At 44.7% G+C, this 18,585-nt stretch overlaps 1 protein-coding gene across 10 annotated transcripts; it reads right to left on the minus strand.

Moving 5' to 3' along the window:
* Window positions 1–1,744: 1,744 nt before the first annotated feature.
* On the minus strand, window positions 1,745–15,621 carry GLYCTK (glycerate kinase). 10 transcript variants are annotated; one of them, XM_031958111.1, is made up of 6 exons: window positions 14,510–15,621; window positions 12,023–12,162; window positions 10,397–10,807; window positions 9,760–9,911; window positions 3,587–3,762; window positions 1,745–3,111 (listed from the first exon to the last, which is right to left on the minus strand). In XM_031958111.1, exons 3-6 carry the CDS (start codon window positions 10,765–10,767, stop codon window positions 2,248–2,250), a joined length of 1,563 nt encoding a protein of 520 aa, XP_031813971.1. In that variant the 5' UTR covers window positions 10,768–10,807; window positions 12,023–12,162; window positions 14,510–15,621; the 3' UTR covers window positions 1,745–2,247. The 10 variants fall into 10 exon arrangements, with proteins under 10 accessions (XP_031813971.1, XP_023354552.1, XP_023354556.1 ...); XM_023498784.2 differs by having other exon boundaries at window positions 9,760–9,986; XM_023498788.2 differs by lacking the exon at window positions 12,023–12,162.
* Between the last annotated feature and the right edge of the window lie 2,964 nt (window positions 15,622–18,585).

The following is an 18,585-nucleotide window of genomic DNA, read 5'->3' on the forward strand; positions in this document are numbered from 1 at the left end:
ATATACCTATCTGCCTGGAGTTGCACCAAAATTTCTCCAGTGAAAAGGGATCACAAGTGGAAAAAGGTTTTCTAGCCTACACAGCAGCACAATCCATTTAATTCTTCTTTTCCAAGGTGGTACACAGGTAAGATGTTGTAAATAACTCAGGCTGGTGGAATCTGAGCACAGCTTACCTTCTGCCATGGAGAAGTGGGGTGGAGGGTGGAGGGAAAAAGGGACTCCTGACTAAGGATGCTCAGCCTCCAAGAACTTGGGGATGACTCTAAAGCTGGGTCCACAGACAAAGTGAGTTAAAAAATATGCTTACGGATAAGTATGCACATGCATGCAAATCGCATGTGTGGGATACGTACACACTCACACATACATGCCCCTGTACTTAAGAATGAATACATTTGGGTTCTACCTATGTGTGTATTAAGCACACATACATGTGCTTAAATGCTCACATATACACCTGGACCAGTTTGTGCCATGGAGGATCAACTGGAGCCTACTCTTAGGATCCCCCAGTTTCCCTGTTGCCCCATGTGTGAGCGTGTGTGCTGAAGTCAGGGCAGAATGAGCCAGGAAGCATACGAGATCTGTGTTAGAGGCCTAGGTCTACAAGAGTCTTTAAGGTTATCCTGTATTTCCTGGCACCGAAGGGGAGAGGGGAGGGATGGTAAAGTGACCCCCTCATCAACTTTCCTGTTTCCTGAGATCCCAGACTTGCCCCCCCCCAGCTCTCCAGTCCCAGCTTTACTTAAAGCTGAGTTCTATCTCAACTCTGCCCCCACTTCACTTCATGTCCTGCTGACAATAAGCTCCTTCAGTCCCTAAATTCCCATCCACTTAAGCTTCCTTTAGTTCTCCAGTCTACTGGACACAGAAAATGAAACCTCAGATACCTGACTTATTGGTCTGAGAGCTCTCCAAACCTAAAAAGCAGGGTTTTCCTGGTCCCCCAAGACTGGGGGGACTGCATTTAGTGAGGCTGTCATGAGGAGGGCAGGGAGTAACCCCAATAGCAAAGGCCCAGGAGCCTCACCTAGATTAAAACTAAAGCTCAGGGCTAGCCTTCTCCAGTTCCACCCCTTCAGACAGTAAGTCTATCCACTGCATCCCTAACTGCCCCTTGAATCTGGCCCATGAATTAGAGCCCCAAATGAGGGAGGGAAGGACGCAGGGATGGTGGCTTGCCCAGGGTCGGGGCCTGGCTGGGCCACACAGTTCCTGAGCTTAAAAAAAAAAAAAAAAAAGACTTTATTCCCAGATGATTCTGCTGCTCATTCTTATAGGGACTAAAACCATGTACCACACTGGGAACCACAGTGCAGGGGTAGCTCAGGTAGCACCCGGGTGGACTGGGAAATGGGGACCCTCTCCAGGAGCCAGCATATATATATACAGCAATTAACTGATCTTTTCTTTTTATCCTCATCCACTTATGAGGATCACTGAGCTGAGAAAGAACTGTGGTCCCTCAGCAGGAATAAGAGAAAGGAACGGGGACTCAGTGCATTTCATGGAGAATGCTTTGTGCCAAGCCAGGGGTGATTCCCTGCTATTCTCCTGGAGCCTGGCCGAGTCTTTTACTAATAGTCCTAACCAAGAAGTCCACATTGGATCTCCAGAAAGCCCTGGCCTTGTTCGGACGGTAGAGGAAGGTTGGGCCCCATAGGTTAGGGCTGCCCAAGAGGGCAGTTCTAAGCCCTTCTCATAAGTGGAACTAAGGGAGAAAAAAAAAAAAAAACCTCAATTAGCCAATGAATGAAGCCTTTTTATTTTCACACTCTTTCCTAAACACTCAGTCACATTTTTTTCATCACCAACCCCAGGGGTGGGCTAGGGGGAAGGCCAGCCTAAGGTGACAAGGTTAAAGGAAGAAAACTTAGCTAGTGATGGGTTGGAAGGTCCTCCTGCCACAATGGTTACCTCTCCCCCAAGGGAGCCAAGGGTTGTGCCTGAGGAATGTGGGGTGGGTAGTGCCTTGAGAAAGAGGGGTGACCACAAGGGAAGCAGACTGCAATAAAGACCTGACAAGTCAGAAACGGATTTCTGAGTACTGCTTATTCCTAGTGTGCTTCTAGGGGCACCACTGCTTCAAAGCCTGGCGTGGCCCAGGGAATTCCACAGAAGGAGCGAAGGGCCTGGGGCAGACTCCCCTGGCCCTGCCCCGCCTTCCAGTCCTAGTTAGAAGGGCATTTCCCAATATCTTATAGGCCCTGAGGAAATGGTGAGACCTGTGCTGGCCCTGTCCCGTCAGCAGGGCCGCAGAAGCATCAGGTGGACATCCATGACATTGGTGCCAGTCAGCCCCGTGTTCAGGAGGTGGATGCCACCCTGCAGGCGCTGGAAGAAGGTATTTGAGTCGCTGTTGGCCAGGAAAGTCGCTACATCCAGCCCCTCGGACTCAGCCTCGGTGGACAGCCCGGGGGTGACCCAGGCCCCCGCGGCCTCGGTGGGACCGTCCTGCCCATCAGTCCCACCACTCAGAAAGAGTGCCTCCCAGTTGCTCCCTATGCACCCGCTCATCTCTACACCCACCCGGAGCGCCAGCTCTTGGTTTCTGCCACCCTTGCCTAAGCCCTGGACCTTCACTACAGGCTCCCCTCCAGCCAGAAGGCAGACGGGGCCCTTGGCCTCCTCCAGAGTCTTCAGAACATCCCCCAGCTTCAGGTCAGTGAGTTGCAGCTCTTCAGCAAGCTTCTGAAGCTCCTCTTCCTCCTTCTTGGTCGTCCCCACTCGCGAGGAGAGGTGGAGAATGGCTACCTGAGCCAGCAGCCCGTAGAAGCGGGCCAGGCAGCCCACCTCACCTTGCACGACCGTGCTCAGAATCAGAGCCTGGTAGCCCAGGGCCTCAGCGCGGCGCTGGGCCTCGGCCAGAGCAACAGAATTGGAGCCGATAATTGTATTGAGGACGTGGCCACAGCAAGGAGGGCCTCGGGGATCGGAGTCGGCCCTAGACAGCACTGTCTTGACGGAGCGGGGCAAAGTTCCGCGGAGGTCATACCGGGTGAGGATGTGCAGACAATCCTGAACATTGTGGTCACTTGCTACCGTGGGACCACTAGCAATCACATCTAGAGGGTCCCCCACCACGTCCGACAAGATCAGGCTCACCACCTGGGAGAAGGGGACGAGAGCAAAGCTGAGAGGGACACAGACCAGCATGGGGAGCACCTGCGGAAGTTTCCGCTCCGGGCCCATTAGAATAAATCTAAACTTCTTTGGGAAAAATGTCTCAGACCATACCAGGCTCACCCCTCCCTTTGCCAGCATGGACTCAATTCTTGCTCTCAGCAGGTCAAGGAGCGTCGCCTACTTTCCCTTCTTCTTCCCTCCAATAAGCCTCCCATGATTAATTCAGTCTCTCTTTTACTCTGCATTCTCCTGCACACAGCTTTACAGCGTGCCATAATTTAGCAATATGTTTTATGGATCAATCTGTAAATAATATGTTTGTGTCCTATCCCCCCTATCTGGCTGCAAGGTCCCAGAGAAAAGAAACAATGGTTACCCTGTATGTCCCTAGCCCCATCTCTGGTCCCAGATGTCACACCCAGGAGGCCCTCCCAGACCTTCTGAGCAGCTCACTCACCTGGGCAGGGTAAGCAGCCCTGGCCAGGCCCCCGCCCTTGAGATGGGACAAGGCCTTACGGATGGTATTTAGTTCCTGAATTGTGGCACCGCGAACGGCCAGCATCTTGGTGAGCAAATGTTTCTCTTCCAGAGTAACGGGGGGGATCGGAGCAGGAAGCAGGGCTGAGCCTCCCCCTGCAATGAGATTGTCAGGTCAGGGTTAGATGGGGAGAACAGAGAAGGCTGGGAGCAGAGGAGGGAATTTGGAGAAGGGAGTCCTTTTACAATTCATAAATCCACCTGCATATATCACTATTTACTCATGATGCAGTTACTTGACTGTTGGGAGAAGATGTCCCAGCAGTGTTTAAGTCTGGAGATCTCCCTCCACTATGGAAAGCTATCACCCTAGAAATTCGCCAAGAATTTTCAGAAATACATTTGGTACTGGCCCAATTGCTTTCTTCCTTCTGTTGTTTCATCAAACCACAAAAACGTACCAACTCAACCCTCCATAACTGTTAAGGATTCAGAAAGCATATACCTCTCAAGGCCAGAAAAAGACCTCAGATATCAGACCCATCCAAGAGCAATGCACATGCTCCTAAGCAACATGTCTTCTGACCACCTCATCCATTGATATCTTGGATAAAGCAAAGGAGTCAGCTTTGATTTTGAATTCAATCAAGCCCCTGGGTACCCAGTCATCAGGTTTTTAGAGACAAATACCCAACTTGAACTCACTTTTTTTCCCTGGTGCATGAAAGAACATGTTAACACCAGACTGTTATCACAGGACTCTTAAAAATGAGATTTTCTTTTAAATGGTATTTTGCATCCCTCCCTTTAATTTCTTTTTGGGAGCTTTATTTTTCTAAACTGAGGATTTCATAAGGCTAGTCAAGAAAATGCCAACTGTTTTACTTTTAGCAGAAAGGAGAAAAGGAGAGGCGGGGGGAGAGATAGAGAGAGAGAGAGAAGAGAGAGAGAAAGGATGAGAGAGAGAATAAAGGAAGGAGAAAAATTTCAGCAAATATCCCAATAACTGAACTCAAGAATGATTTCATGTCTTTGTACTAGGCTGTCAGTCACTTAACCTTTGAATCTTTCAGTTTCCTCATTTGTAAGATGAGGAGGTGTGACTTGGTGGCTTCTAAGGTTCTTTCTAGCTGGTTTCACATTGTTTCCTGAACTCATCTGTTTTCTTCCTGTCCAGTAGTTCCGTAATACAAAATGATAACACTGATTCTTTTTCTCCCACCATTGATTTTTGTCCAAATACTTTCTACCAGGCCCCTTTGGTTCTGGGTACATAATGTCTGAGTCTCCAAAGCAATCCTGCTCTGCATGCCCTGCCTTCCCTTTTGCCCCAGATTATCTTCTCCCTTCCCCCTCCTCTATCATGAGTCTCACCATACCAAGTCTTAGAGATTGATGATCAGGAATTGAATCTGCCTCCTTACATTGGTGTTCTTGTTCATCTTACTTGTTACCTTCATGCTATGCATTTGTATAAAGACATTTGAGGGTGTAGATTTATTCCTGGCTCCTTTCTTGGACATATTTTCAAATCCTTTGTGGAAAATATTTCTATAAAGGCTGATACCCAATATATACAGGGAATGGATACAAATATATAAAAATAAAGTCATTCAACAATAGATAAGCAAGGAAAACAAATAGGCAAATTAAAAGTAGAAATGTAAGTCATCAGCAGCCACATGAAAGAATACTACAAATTACTAGTAACAAGAGAAATGCTAATGTATGATAGATGAATCTACAAATTAATCCAACTTCTAGAAAACAACTTGTATTTATACACAAAAAAATGCATATACCTTTACACATCAATACCACAATGAAACATATACTTCAAAGATAGCCATAGATACAAAAATATTTACTGCTACACTTTTTATAGTAGGAACTGACTGGAGAACAATTGTACAAATTGTGATATAGGAATATACAATATTGTCCTAAGAAATGAAAACTACAAAGAATACAGAGAAACCTGGAAAAACTTATATGGATTGACACAGATGGAGTTAAGCAGAACCAGAAGAATAATTTACACAATGACAACAATATTATAAAGGAAAACAACAGTAAAAAATTAAAGAACTTTGGTAAGCTCAATCATCAGTAATTAATTATAAGACTAATTGATAGAGAATGCCTCTCACTTTGCATAGGCAGGATGGAGTAGAGATGTGAAATGAGGTATATATTTTCAGACAAGGCGATATGTTGATTTTTCTTAACTACATTTATTTCAAGGGAGACTTAATAGAGGATGAAGAATCAATTACAAGAGAAAAGTACTTTGGTTTTGCTTTTTTAAAGAAAAGCTCAATAAAACACTTTTAAAAGAAATACTATTTCCTGACTTTCTCAAGAAGTTTAGTACTTGCTGCCAGCCTTCTACCATGCCAAGCTTCCTCTCTCTTTTCCTCCCAGTATTCCTATTCGTGAGCTTTGTTATACAACCTGATGTGCCTTAAAACACTTCTGATCTCCTAGGTCATTAATTTCAATTCTCATGAACTGTACAGCACATCTCTTTAACCACACAGGGATGATCATACACTTTACACATTCAACAATGATTTATTAAGCTCCTATTATGACAATTCCAGATTCTATGGTCACAAAGGAAATGGTCCTTATCCTCAAGCGGCTTATTGTCTACTGTGAGAAAATAGCATGCACACAGATAAATGAATGAAAATACAGACAAAAGAAATACACAGTAATTGGTGGGGGAAGAGTTAGATGAAGCCACTGCCAGTAACTTCTACTTTTGTAGAAGCACAGTCAGCACTCTTGCAATTCATTCTTCTCTGATCACCATCTCCTACCCTTTCATTTCCTCTTCTACATAACTTCTAAAAAACCTAGTTTGCATCCCTAGCAATTGCATTTCTTCTCCTTGAAATCTTCACCCTATAACACACATCCTCTTCCTTTACTCCCCTTGTCATCTCACCATTAAGATGCTCTAGACATTCATCTAAGAGTAGGAAGGTTACAACAATTTTTATTTAAGATGCCTTATTCAAGATCTCAAGTTAAGGGCAAAGCTAGAATTAAAATCTAGTTTTTCTTGCTCCCAGTCCAAGTTCTAGGATTTTAATAATTGTCCAAATGAGCTCCATGTGTCAGAAATGGAAGTTTCCAGGGATAGAAAAACTTGACTTATGAAAATGGAAAAACATTTCTAGGTTCAGGAAGAAAAGAAGACACAATAAAACAAAGTAGCTACTGCAAAATATGAAAATTACTGCACTATCATGATCAACTATAATTGACTTAACTCTTCATAGCAATACCATAATCCAAGACAATTCCAAAGGATTCGTGATAAAAAACTTTATCCACATCTAAAGAAAACTGATGGAGTCCAAATGCAGATTGAAACATGCAATTTTCACTTTTCTACACTCAGCTACTTCCCTGAGGCAACAGGCATAATAGAATAAGAAGTGAGTTTGCTATCTTGAGAGCTTTAGATTTGACTCTTGTCTATGAGTGATCTCATAGATCACTCTCAGCTTAGTGATCCCAGAAAGTCATTTTTTCAACTTCCACTTAACTCATCATAAACTGGAAATACTATCATTGTACCTATCACATTAGAGTTATCTGGAAGATTAAATAACAGATTATAGATGTAAAGCATTTGGAAAATCTTAAAACTCACAAACATATCAACTCTCACTGTGTGTGAATGTATGTGTATGTATATATATGTGCACATATCCCCTCCACACACACAGAGACAGACCATTCTTTGGCCCATTTTTTCTTTAACCCAGACTTATTACTGAATGGGTGTTGCCTCAGTCAAACTAAGACCTGTTAAAAGACCTTAGCTTAAAAAAGACCGAGGTCTCCCACTGCATCTTCAGCCTTCTCCTCTCTTACAGGGACTGGACCCAGATGGCTCTGGAGGGGAAAGTGAGGCAGGGAACTTTGCACATTTGTATGTCATGGCATCCTGTCCCTGATGTACTGGTCCTCTTGGAGAACAATGAACAAAGAACAGCTTTTCGCCATTATCATCAGGCCAATCTCAAGGCACAGACCATCCCAACCTGAGACTTTCTTCCCTCCCACTCGTACTTTTGGGTCCCTGCTGAAGGAAACGATGTAACTCTTCTGTAAGAGGACTCTGTACATCTTTATTACCTCATGGTCTCAGGCCTATATGGCAATCTTTTTACTGTTCCCCAAATTCTGTCTCTAGGACACCTTACTACAACTGTTCCAAGATTTTCCTTCTCTCCGTATTCTACCATGAAAATAGACACAACCTGTTACAGGCTCTCTCTTTTCCTCTAATTCACAGCTGGAACTCCTCACCAGCTTCTATTCTCTCCTGAATTCTTCTAGTCTAATGAATCAGCCCTTCTTCTTGCCCAAACTAACCTCTCTAACTTGGGTCCTTGACCTAGCTCTCCCCAGCAGCAGAGCTGCTCCTTTTCTCCCTCATCTTCTCTTTCCTGGTTTCTCCTCTGCATTCTCACACATCCTTAAAAACCTTCCCTTCTCCCTGTTGGCCTCTCCCATTTCTCCCCACCCTTTCAGAGCCAAAGTGCCAGAAAAAGCCAACTCTACTCAATGCCTCTGCTTTCTCCCATCACTTCCCAGCTCCTTGCTGCTGACCAACCCCTCCTCTGGGACATTCATGTCTTCCTTGGCTTTAATTTTTTTTTCCATCACCTATTTTTCTCAATACATCTCTCCCTTTGTCTTAGATAGGGAATCATACATTATAACAAGGAATAAAAACAGAGAAAACTGTTTAGCAAAATGAGTCAAGTCCTACATGATAATCTGTCCCCTGCCTCTGCAAAGAATGGGGTTGCTCTTGACTCAGATGATGCTGCCCCTTCTTGGCTCTCCTATAAAATACTAACAAAATACTATCCCTAAAACACAAGCAAGGCTATTTTTGCTCAAGATTCTTGAGGCCTCTGGAAAATACCATAAACTCATTAGTCACCTTTCAAAGCCCCACACTATCTGGTTCCCAGCTCTCTTTCTAAGAGTGCTTCACACTACTTCCTATTCTACGAACTCAACATTCCTGTGGGAGTGACCATTAATTGTTCTGGCTCTCAGGTATCAGCATGCCATCTGCCTCCTCCATATCAGCATTGGAGGCGGCCTGGATTGGGCTCCATCCTCAGCTGCCTACAGATGGGAAGCCTTTCCCTCTCACCTAGTGCTTTACAGTCGTCTCCCTCTTCCAATTATGTTAGTCAGCACTATGTAAGCCCCTTGAGGGTAGAACCCAGTTGATTACTGGTGTCTCCTAGCACAATGCCTTGCATTTGTTTGGTCCAGACTTGTGATCTCACTGACATGGGGAACTCCAGGAGCCTACCAAAGCAGAGAAAGAGCAGTTCTGTTCTTCCCAGTCTTATCAGAGAGCTGCCTGGGATACTCAGAGGTGGCTCCAAGGTGATCCAAGGTTATTATAGTCACCTCCTTACTTTAAATCCTAGGCTCACAGCCACTTTAACTTAGCCAGGGAGTGGGAATTTGGAAGCAGCCTGAGATCGTGCACCAGGGATAGAGGTAGAATGGCTGGGCTGCCTTGGCCTCTAGAAAGCAGGAGTCAACAACTCTTTAAGACTAGAGAGTTCCCATTTCAGGGCCCTTTCGAGCTGAATTTTGTTGGCTAGATCTAGAGCAGAATGGTAACGAAATGAGATGCTCCTGGGGTTATCAAAGGAAGCTGGGCCCCTACTCCTGGGCCTAAAAGCAGGGCACAATTGGGTAACGGAAGCCCAGTCAGGACAGGGCACTGAATCCAGACTGGGGGTGCCCTCAGAGGGAGATGCTGGGAAGGCTAGACACTGTCTTATCAGGGAGGATCAAACTGCTCAGTCTGGGTTCCTAATAAGGTCCTCTGCTCCATCTCTCTAGAAAAAATAGCCACTCCCATGTCTCAAAAGTAGATTTCTCCTGTTTTTCAAGATCTAAAGAAGAAAGGGTAGAAGAGAGGTGAGGAAAGGAGCCGTGGAATAGAAAAGTCAATTCACAGTATAAAAAAGGGGCTCATAAAGGAAACGAGAAGTCCTATGGGAGGAATGGAGGCGGTGGAAAAGGGAGGCAAAGGGAATCATTCCCGATCCCACCTCCACCTCCTCTCCCCATCTCGAGAGGAAGAGATCTCACCTGAGATAAGGACCAGCAGCAGGTCATCAGCCGACAGCCCCTCTGCCATGTCCTGGATGGCCACTGCAGCCTGCAGGGAGTCCCTGTCAGGCAGGTTGTTCTTGGCTCCCTCAAACACTTGGATGTGGCTGTGTGGCATCAGCAGCATCTCCCTGAAAAGGGGGACCATGGGGTCCCAAACAGGGGGGACCTTACGTTCCTGACATCTTCCTACTCTCATTTCCAGGCTACAGGGAAGATAGGGAATGGGGAAAGAGGGGATGATTCCTCTTGCTAAATCCTGAACCTCCCAAGCTGCCTGCCAAACTGCCGGATCCCCTTCCTGATCATAGGGATAGTCTTTCTCAAACAGGACTGAACAAAGCAAGCTCAGATGATGGAAGAAAGGGAATAAAATTAAACCAAGCCCCAAGGATTCTATTCCTCTTACATAGCTTACTATGTCAGGATCTGAGGATGCCTGTGAGATGGAAGATGGGGAAAGGACCCCAATTTGTAGCACCCAGCTCTGAAGCACTTGTTCTCTCTCTCTCTCTCTCTCTTTCCCTCAGCCCCCTCTCATTTCCTCCTCCTCTGTCTCTGTCTTCCCTCCCCCCTTTTCCCCTTCCCACCCCCATTTTGCCCCCCAAGGTCTTACTTCAAGCCAGCACTTTCCATAGCTGCTTGGATGCCCTTGGGCACACTGATCACACCCTGAACCAGGTGATCGCTCAGTAGCTCCTCCGCCACTGCCGCCATGCCCAGCACAGCTTTGCCAAAGCCTGCCAGGTAAACATTGTGATGGAGCTGGAAGTTCCTGTCCCGAACCTTCATCTGTCCAGTCTCTGTGTCTACTGTCAGGACCCGGCGGATCATGGGGCCTGGCATCACTGCACCCACTGCACACTCAAAAAGTTGCCAGGCCTGCTCTGCCAGCGTCATGCTGCTGGAAGACCAGGAAGCTGGGCTCCCCCAAAGTACTGGGCGAGTGCGTGCAAAGCCAGGGAGGACTCGAAGTGTGGAAGCCATGTCTAGTCCACTCTTAGCAGTGCCTGGTATTCATGATCACCTGTAGGAAAAAATGTCAGGGACAAATGAATTGTGTATGTGTTTTTTGGGGGAACTGAGCTCCATCTAACCTCCAGAAACCAGGAAAGGCAACATAATATATGAAAATAACGTGAGATTTAGAACTCCAAAAACCTAGATTTGAATCTGGATTCTATCACTTACTATATGTAGGATATTAGATAAGTTAAAATTTTCTTGGTTTCCATTTCCTTCTCTGCCACTTGAGGAACCAGATGGTCTCCAAGGTCCCTCCCTAACAGCTCTAAAACCCTATGATTCTATTATCTCAAGAGCTCTAGTTTCATAGGGGTTGCTATAGTAATGGACAATTTACAAAGCTCTGAAGAGTGTTCCTTAGTTCTATTAACTGCTGGCTCTCATTCCTAACCTCTGATCAAAACCCTTCCTACTCCCACCGGCTGTTCCATCATCCTCTGTATCCCACAATTTCAGGCTGCTTCCCAACCTCTTGTTCCCCTTACCAAAGCCTCGCCCCCGCAGGGCCCACCTCACCACAGAAGCCCCCACCACCCTTGGTATAGCAGTCACAGCTCTGGCCCATTTTCTTACTCCCTCTGTTCTTCTGGATTCCCAAGTGGTTCTCTCCCAGAGTCCAGAGGTCCTGTTACTCAAATTCTCCAGCAAGGTCATCCTCAGTGAAAGTTAATCATTCACTGAGGGAACACCGCCTCATTGACACCCCCTGACCTTAGTGCCACATCCCCAAATATCTACATCCTTCTCCCAGTGCCAACCATACCTCCTCATAAGCATTTAGTTCTGTCTGTCCAACACTCTGTTCTGCCAAGAAACTCTATTAGCTGTCAGACCCTCCCTCCCCCCCCACCCCCTGCAAACACCTTCCAAGTTTCACTCTGCTGTAAATCATTGTTGAGTCTGGGCAAAAGACAAAGCCTGAACTGCTTTGGAAAACCCTGGCAGGAAAACCCACAACCATGCCCATTCTGATATATTTAAGAACCACAATTCACTGGGCTTAAGGGATAAAGGGAAAAATTTTTATTTTGGGCAGGTAGAGAACTTTGACTTAAGGTCAATCCTTAAGTATTTCAACATGTACTGAAATCTGAGGTAGTCTCCAAGGTCCAGATCCACAGGGACAGAAGGACCTTCTCTATCCCCCCACTTTTACCGAGTGCCTAGAATTAACTGCATGAACTGGGGGGGAAAGTAATATACAACATCCACTCACTTCCAAGTGTGGTTCAAAGGAAAGATCCTTGGTCTGACCATCAAAAAGCCTAGGTCCAGCAGGATGATTTCAGAAAGGCCTGGAGAGACTGACATGAACTGATGCCGAGTGAAATGAGCAGGACCAGGAGATCATTATATCTGTCAACAACGATACTATATGATGATCAGTTCTGATGGACGTGGCTCTCTTCAACAATGAGATGAACCAAATCAGTTCCATTTGTTCAATAATGAATAGAACCAGCTACACTCAGCGAAAGAACTTTGGGAAATGAGTGTGAACCACTACATAGAATTTCCAATCCCTCTATTTTTGTCCGCCTGCATTTTTGATTTCTTTCACAGGTTAAGTATACAATATTTCAAAATGCGATTCTTCTTGTGGAGCAATATAACTGTATGGATATGTATACATATATTGTATTTAACATATACTTTAACATATTTAATATGTATTGGTCTATCTGCCATCTGGGAGAGGAGATGGGGGAAGGAGGAGAAAAATTGGAACAAAAGGTTTCGCAACTATTCTTACAATTGCAATTGTGTCAATGCTGGAAAATTACCCATGCATATATATCTTGTAAATAAATAAATATTTAAAAAAAAAAAAAAAAAAAAAAAAGAAGGCCTAGGTCCTACAGTGGTCGACGTGGAATCAGAAAGGCATGATTTCAAATTCTGATTCAAACAGTCAGGATGAAAGCATTATAGGCCCTACAGGTTTATAGATTTAGAGCTGGAAGAGATTTAAGGGTGATCTAGTCTAGCCCCTTTCACTTTAATAAAAAATACACAACTTATAAATTAGCGATATTCTGAAATGGAAAAGCATCCCTCATGAGGTAATGTGCTAATGATGACATCTATGGATCAAGTTTTATTTTCAAAGAAATCATGTAATTTAAAACATCTCTTACTTTGAAATCTAAGAACACAACCACAATTCTAGTTTCTCAAAACACTAAGTTTTTGTTGTGTTTCTCCAGCAATATCATAGAATGGGGAAGCAACCTGGATCCCCAGTTACTAGACTTGATTATTTGGGCCTGTGTGTATGAGCTTTTTTCTTTGTCCTGTTTTTTGCTTGGTGGTTTTAAAAGGAAAGCTCTGTCCTCTCATATGCTACTTGTTAGCTAATCAGGGTTAGCTAATCAGACAGAATAAATTCATGTCTCCCAATCCAAATCCAATCTTTTCACCTCACTATGTGCTGCTTTTAAATCAGGGCTTCTTAACCTAAACTCCATGAATTTAAAAAAAAAAAAAAACTTGTTAACTATTGTCAATGCAACTACCTTCCTTTGTATTCCTGCACATTATATTTTATGCATTTAAAAAGACTGAGAAACAGCCATGGATTTTGTCAGACTGCCCAACAGGTCCGTGATCAAAAATAAAGCACACAAAAAAACAAACCACCCCCAAACCAACTCATTTATGATGCCTGCTCTGAGCTTTCCTTGGGCATTCGCTATGCCTGCTGGGCTTAATAAATGATTAATGAATAATCACCCTGTCGCTTGGATCTGAAATCTCATCCACATGATTTTTCAATCCCAACTCACCAGAGGAACAGTCTACACCTGCCTAGACCCCTTCCGTTTTACCAAGCGCTTCCCACCCATTCAGCCTGTAATGCTTATCATAATCTTTACAAATAAGGAAACTGAGGCACGAGGGAAGAGTGACTGGTCCCGGGGACAAAGCCCTGGTTTCAGGGCCACTTTTCAGGAAACCTCTTTATAATTTACTCGGTGAGAACTGAGCTGGGGAGCTTTTGGGGAGCGCGCTCAGAGCCAGAGGAGCCTCGAGGGTCTAGCCCTATTCCCGCCTTTGACAGGAGGAAAGGGAGGCCGAATAAAATAAACAGCTGTCCTCAGGTAGTTACGCTCACGTAGGCCATAGGACGAGGAGCTGAGAGGCGGCGGGGAGGACATCTAGTCCTGCTCCGTTTGACAGATTGGGAAATTAAGGCCGCGGAAGGGGAGGGGGGAAGGGAGAGAAGGCGAAAGCGAACGGGGGAGGGGGGAAGGGAGAGAAGGCGAAAGCGAATGGGGGAGGGGGGAAGGGAGAGAAGGCGAAAGCGAACGGGGGAGGGGGGAAGGGAGAGAAGGCGAAAGCGAACGGGGGGGGGGGAAGGGAGAGAAGGCGAAAGCGAATGGGGGAGGGGGGAAGGGAGAGAAGGCGAAAGCGAATGGGGGAGGGGAGGACTTCCCCTAGGCTGCTAAGAAGGGTCTGCACTGGAGCGGTAGAATCTACAAGCCCAGGGCTCTTTTCAAGGACAGGGGAGAGCCGGAAAACAAAGGCCTTCTCTCCTCCTCCACTTTTCTGCCTTTCCTTCCCCAACGAAGGAGCCCAGACCCATATTTGCAGGCCCCGGGCCACAACTGGGACTCGGGGCCTTCAAGTGGAAACGCTGAAGCCACTTCCGGCCCCCCTCAACTTGGATCCGGAAGTGATCCCACTCCCTCTAGTCACTTACTCCGGAGATGACGTTTAACGGGCTCGGCACTCTGATTGGGCAGTTTCCGTCTTCCTCTTTCCGTAAACAAGGTAATTCAGCTCTAGGCCCGGAAGTGAGGAAGAAGTGAGAAGTGTAGGAAAGCGCAGGGGCCCCAGGCCCAGTCTCCCTTCCGAGCAGGATGCGCGCCGTCCGACTCTTTCCCTGACTGACTTTTCGCTTCCAGGATTGCCGGTCCCGGGCGGAATTGGGAGCGCTCGGACGAGCGCAAGGCCAGAGCCGGAAGAAGAGAAAGCGTCTGACGGAAGCGGGGCTCGAGGGAGGAGCAGGCGGGGCAGGAGGCGGAGAGTGTTGGAGGAAGCCCAAGTGTCCGGCCCGGGCGTCACGGGCCCCCTCGGCAGCGGGGCAACGTGTCCTCCATCTCGCCCCTGTATCCAGGCCCTGTCCCCTCCTCCTTGGAGCCCCTCATCGGCCCGGGGCCTCGTCCCCTCCCCCAGCCCTTGCCCGCGCGCCTCCTCGCTCATTGTTCGGTCACCCGAGACCCCGTCAGTGGCCGAAACGGGGCTTATGTCGGCGACTTCCACGACACCTTCTCAAGTTGTTTTTTCCTGGGTCGCCCATCGTATCCGCCCCACGTTGCCGAGGGCTCTTGTTTCTCTCTGTTCTCCATAACTTGGGCGCTTTCATCGTTTTCTAGGTGGACTTGGAAGCCCACGGATCCCTATCTAAGCTTGGACATTCCTCCCCGGCTACCTCCTCCGCGCCCTAGCATCTCGGCCTCCTCCCTTTATTTTCTGTAACCCGGGGCACGGGAGAAACTCCGCTAGGCTCTAGTTTAAGCTTGGGGGCGTGCTGCTAAGTTACTAGTACAGCCCCGGGATGAGCATAGGCGCGCCCATTTAGGAAGTTACTCTCTTTGGCATCCCCTGTATCACGGCTCTCCCTGTCTCTCCAGATGTCAATCAAATGTCCCAGAAGGTTGGTTGGTTGGTTGCTGGCCTGCCTTCTTTAAGAGGACCAAAATGACATCATAAGTTAAGAGTCCAGTTGCAGCTGCGGCTGATCAGACCAAAGGAGACCTTGCCCAGCCTCCCCCGCACTTCCTTTGCTTGCGTGTCATGGCATCACCTCCTTGATGTTGTGGTCCTCTTCCTGAATGAAGGACAGACGACAATCACAGGTGGTTAGGAATCAGGAACTGAGGCAGGTCCTCGCCCTAATCCTCTAGTAGAGTGAATATGGAGAAGTCATTTAATTTCTTAAGCATCAGCCTTACCTCTAAAATAAGGATAGTAAAACTACCTTAGAGACAGATGAGAGATCGCATGTAGAAGGGATAGAATAATAACAATATAGGTATAAAGCATCCTACGTTACAGGATTATTGTAAGGAATGTTGTTGCAAATAATTTAAGTGCCACGAAAATAGACTTATTTTGACGAATTTAAATCCATCTGTTTCCCTAAAACTATTCATCATTGCAGCCAAAGGGGCCATTTTGAGTCCTCTCATTTTCACCCTCTCCTCTCTAATCAACCCTCATGTTCACAATGTAATCTCCTTAGAGTCCTATCTGTCAAGGTTCTGATGAAGTCCTGGATATTTTGATAGAGAAAGCTTGAAACACTGATAGGATTATAATTCTCCCAGAGGTAAGCTAGAAAGAGCACATCTCAACCTTAAGTGGACCATTTGTTCTTTTTTTTTTTAAATTTAATAGCCTTTTATTTACAGGTTATATATATGGGTAACTTTACAGCATTAGCAATGCTTAAACCTCTTGTTCAATTTTCACCTCTTAGCCCCCAGCACCTCTAAATGGCAGGATGACCAGTAGATGTTAAATATATTAAAATCTAAATTAGATACACGTAATAAGTACTTATGACACAAAACATTATTTTTGCTGTATCAAAAGAATCAGACTACTGAATTATTGATACAATTAGTTTGAAGGAATAAAATGATTCAAAATATAATGACATAGGTTATTTTCTGTAAGCATAACATAGAATAGGGATCTAGATTTGTGAGATAGCCTGTCATATGTCAATTGCTAAAACATTGAATTCTTAATTAATGATTTCATCTCATCATATTCAGGTTGAGTATTTAATATATATCTCTATATTTGAGGTATAGCTAGATTCAGTTCATGTACTGCTCCATTAGAAATGATATTGGTTGATCTGTTGCTGAGGATGGCCTGATCCATCAGAACTGGTCATCATCTAGTATTGTTGTTGAAGTATATAATGATCTCCTGGTCCTGCTCATTTCACTCAGCATCAGTTCGTGTAAGTCTCTCCAGGCCTTTCTGAAATCATCCTGTTGGTCATTTCTTACAGAACAGTAATATTCCATAATTTTCATATACCACAATTTATTCAGCCATTCTCCAACTGATGGACATCCATTCAGTTTCCAGTTTCTAGCCACTACAAAAAGGGCTGCCACAAACATTCGTGCACATACAGGTCCCTTTCCCTTCTTTATAATCTCTTTAGGATATAATCCCAGTAGTAACACTGCTGGATCAAAGGGTATGCACAGTTTGATGGACCATTTGTTCTGGTGGACTTTTGATTATAGCCCTACCTTTGGTGGAAGTCTCTAGTAATTCTATATTTAGAGTATCAGAAAGCCAAGTTATGATGTCAACCCCTCCCTCCCAGGTTATATTTCTCCCATAAAAGATCTCAAACTATATTTTTGATAATTCCTTTTTAGGGCTAGCCCAACTAATCTCACCTCATGGCATCTTTCTCCTTGTTATAGCTAACTTTTTAGAGTGCCAAATCCCTTTTAGGGTTAGCCTGATCATGCTGTAATCCCCTTCCCATATTTACCCTTTTTTTGGGTTAATCTGCTAAACTTCTCTATGAATTTAGCCCATTAGTCAATGGCACACTCCCATTTCATGGTATCTTTCCTTTAATGGCATCTTTCTTCTGGTTAATAGTGAATTCCACTAGGGAAATTATCTAATTTCCCCCTAGTTAATCACTAAAACCCCCTTTTCTTGTTAAAGATTGTTTTGGATTTAACCTGCTCTTAGAAGTCCAATAAAATCTTTGCCCCTTGATTAAAAGGTTTATGCCTACAAATCTTTGGGGGTCCCATTATGCTTTTGGGTATCACTACATATCCATAATTTCGGTGGTAAACATTATTTTGGTGGTATGGCCTGGGAAGAGTCTGACCGTACCACATAATTTCCCTATGTGGGTTTAGTCCCTGAACTTCAACAATTCTATTCTTAAATACCCCACAAGTGCTTTTTCTTCCATGATGATTTCTCTGACCATTCTTCCTAGAACTTTGCCTAGACTTCACATTTTTACTTAATTTATTCTGCTTAGTAGCTTAATTTTTTGCATATTTGTCTTTACCTCCTTTAAATGGCAAATTTCTTGGCATCAGGGCCTGGATCATAGCAGGGTACAGAAGATAATGGCTTAGACACCAACAATTTTTTTTAATGTTTCCTCTTTCATTTTTCAAATGGAAAAAAAAAAGTTTTGAACATGCTTAAAGGCAAAAAATGTTTTACATGACTTTTTTGCATATTTATAATGGGTTTTGTTTTTCTTGCCTTCCTGAAAGAGGTGGAGAGAGAATTCAGAACTAACACTTTCATTTTTCTTCTTAAAAACCAAATAAAATGGATATTTGCATATACAGAGTAGAACAGAAGATTGTACAAGAAACTACAGATCTCTATTATGTATAGGTTATTTTTCTTGTTAAATATATAATAAAATCAACATGCAGGTTTCACAGTTTTCCTGCTTATCTGACTTTCTGGCCTTCTTGCAGTCCTTTTTTCTCTTAAAAAAAAAAAAAAAGATGCCTCAATAAACTTTTTGTTTCTATTCTATCTCTTCTCTTGCCCTCTCCTTACTCCCACTGGGGAAAAAAACAAAGATAATAAAACGTAGTTCTTGTAACAAATGTACTTGGTTAAGAAAAATTAATTCCCACACTGGCAACACCAAAAATATTTCATTCTTCATCCTAATTCCATCACGTCTTTGTCAAGAGATGGATAGCAAGCTTTATTGTTATTCCTCTGGAATCACAATCACTGCATCAA

Source organism: Sarcophilus harrisii, chromosome 1 (assembly GCF_902635505.1).
Source record: "Sarcophilus harrisii chromosome 1, mSarHar1.11, whole genome shotgun sequence".
NCBI lineage: Eukaryota > Metazoa > Chordata > Mammalia > Dasyuromorphia > Dasyuridae > Sarcophilus > Sarcophilus harrisii.

Coding starts and splice junctions, on each gene's coding strand:
- GLYCTK (XM_023498785.2), bottom strand. CDS start 10,767: ATGGCTTCCACACTTCGAGTCCTCCCTGGCTTTGCACGCACTCGCCCA. Junction 3,763..9,759: donor GCTGCTGGTCCTTATCTCAG/GTGAGATCTCTT, acceptor ATCTCATTGCAG/GGGGAGGCTCAGCCCTGCTT. Junction 3,112..3,586: donor GGGCTGCTTACCCTGCCCAG/GTGAGTGAGCTG, acceptor CCCTTCTCCCAG/GTGGTGAGCCTGATCTTGTC.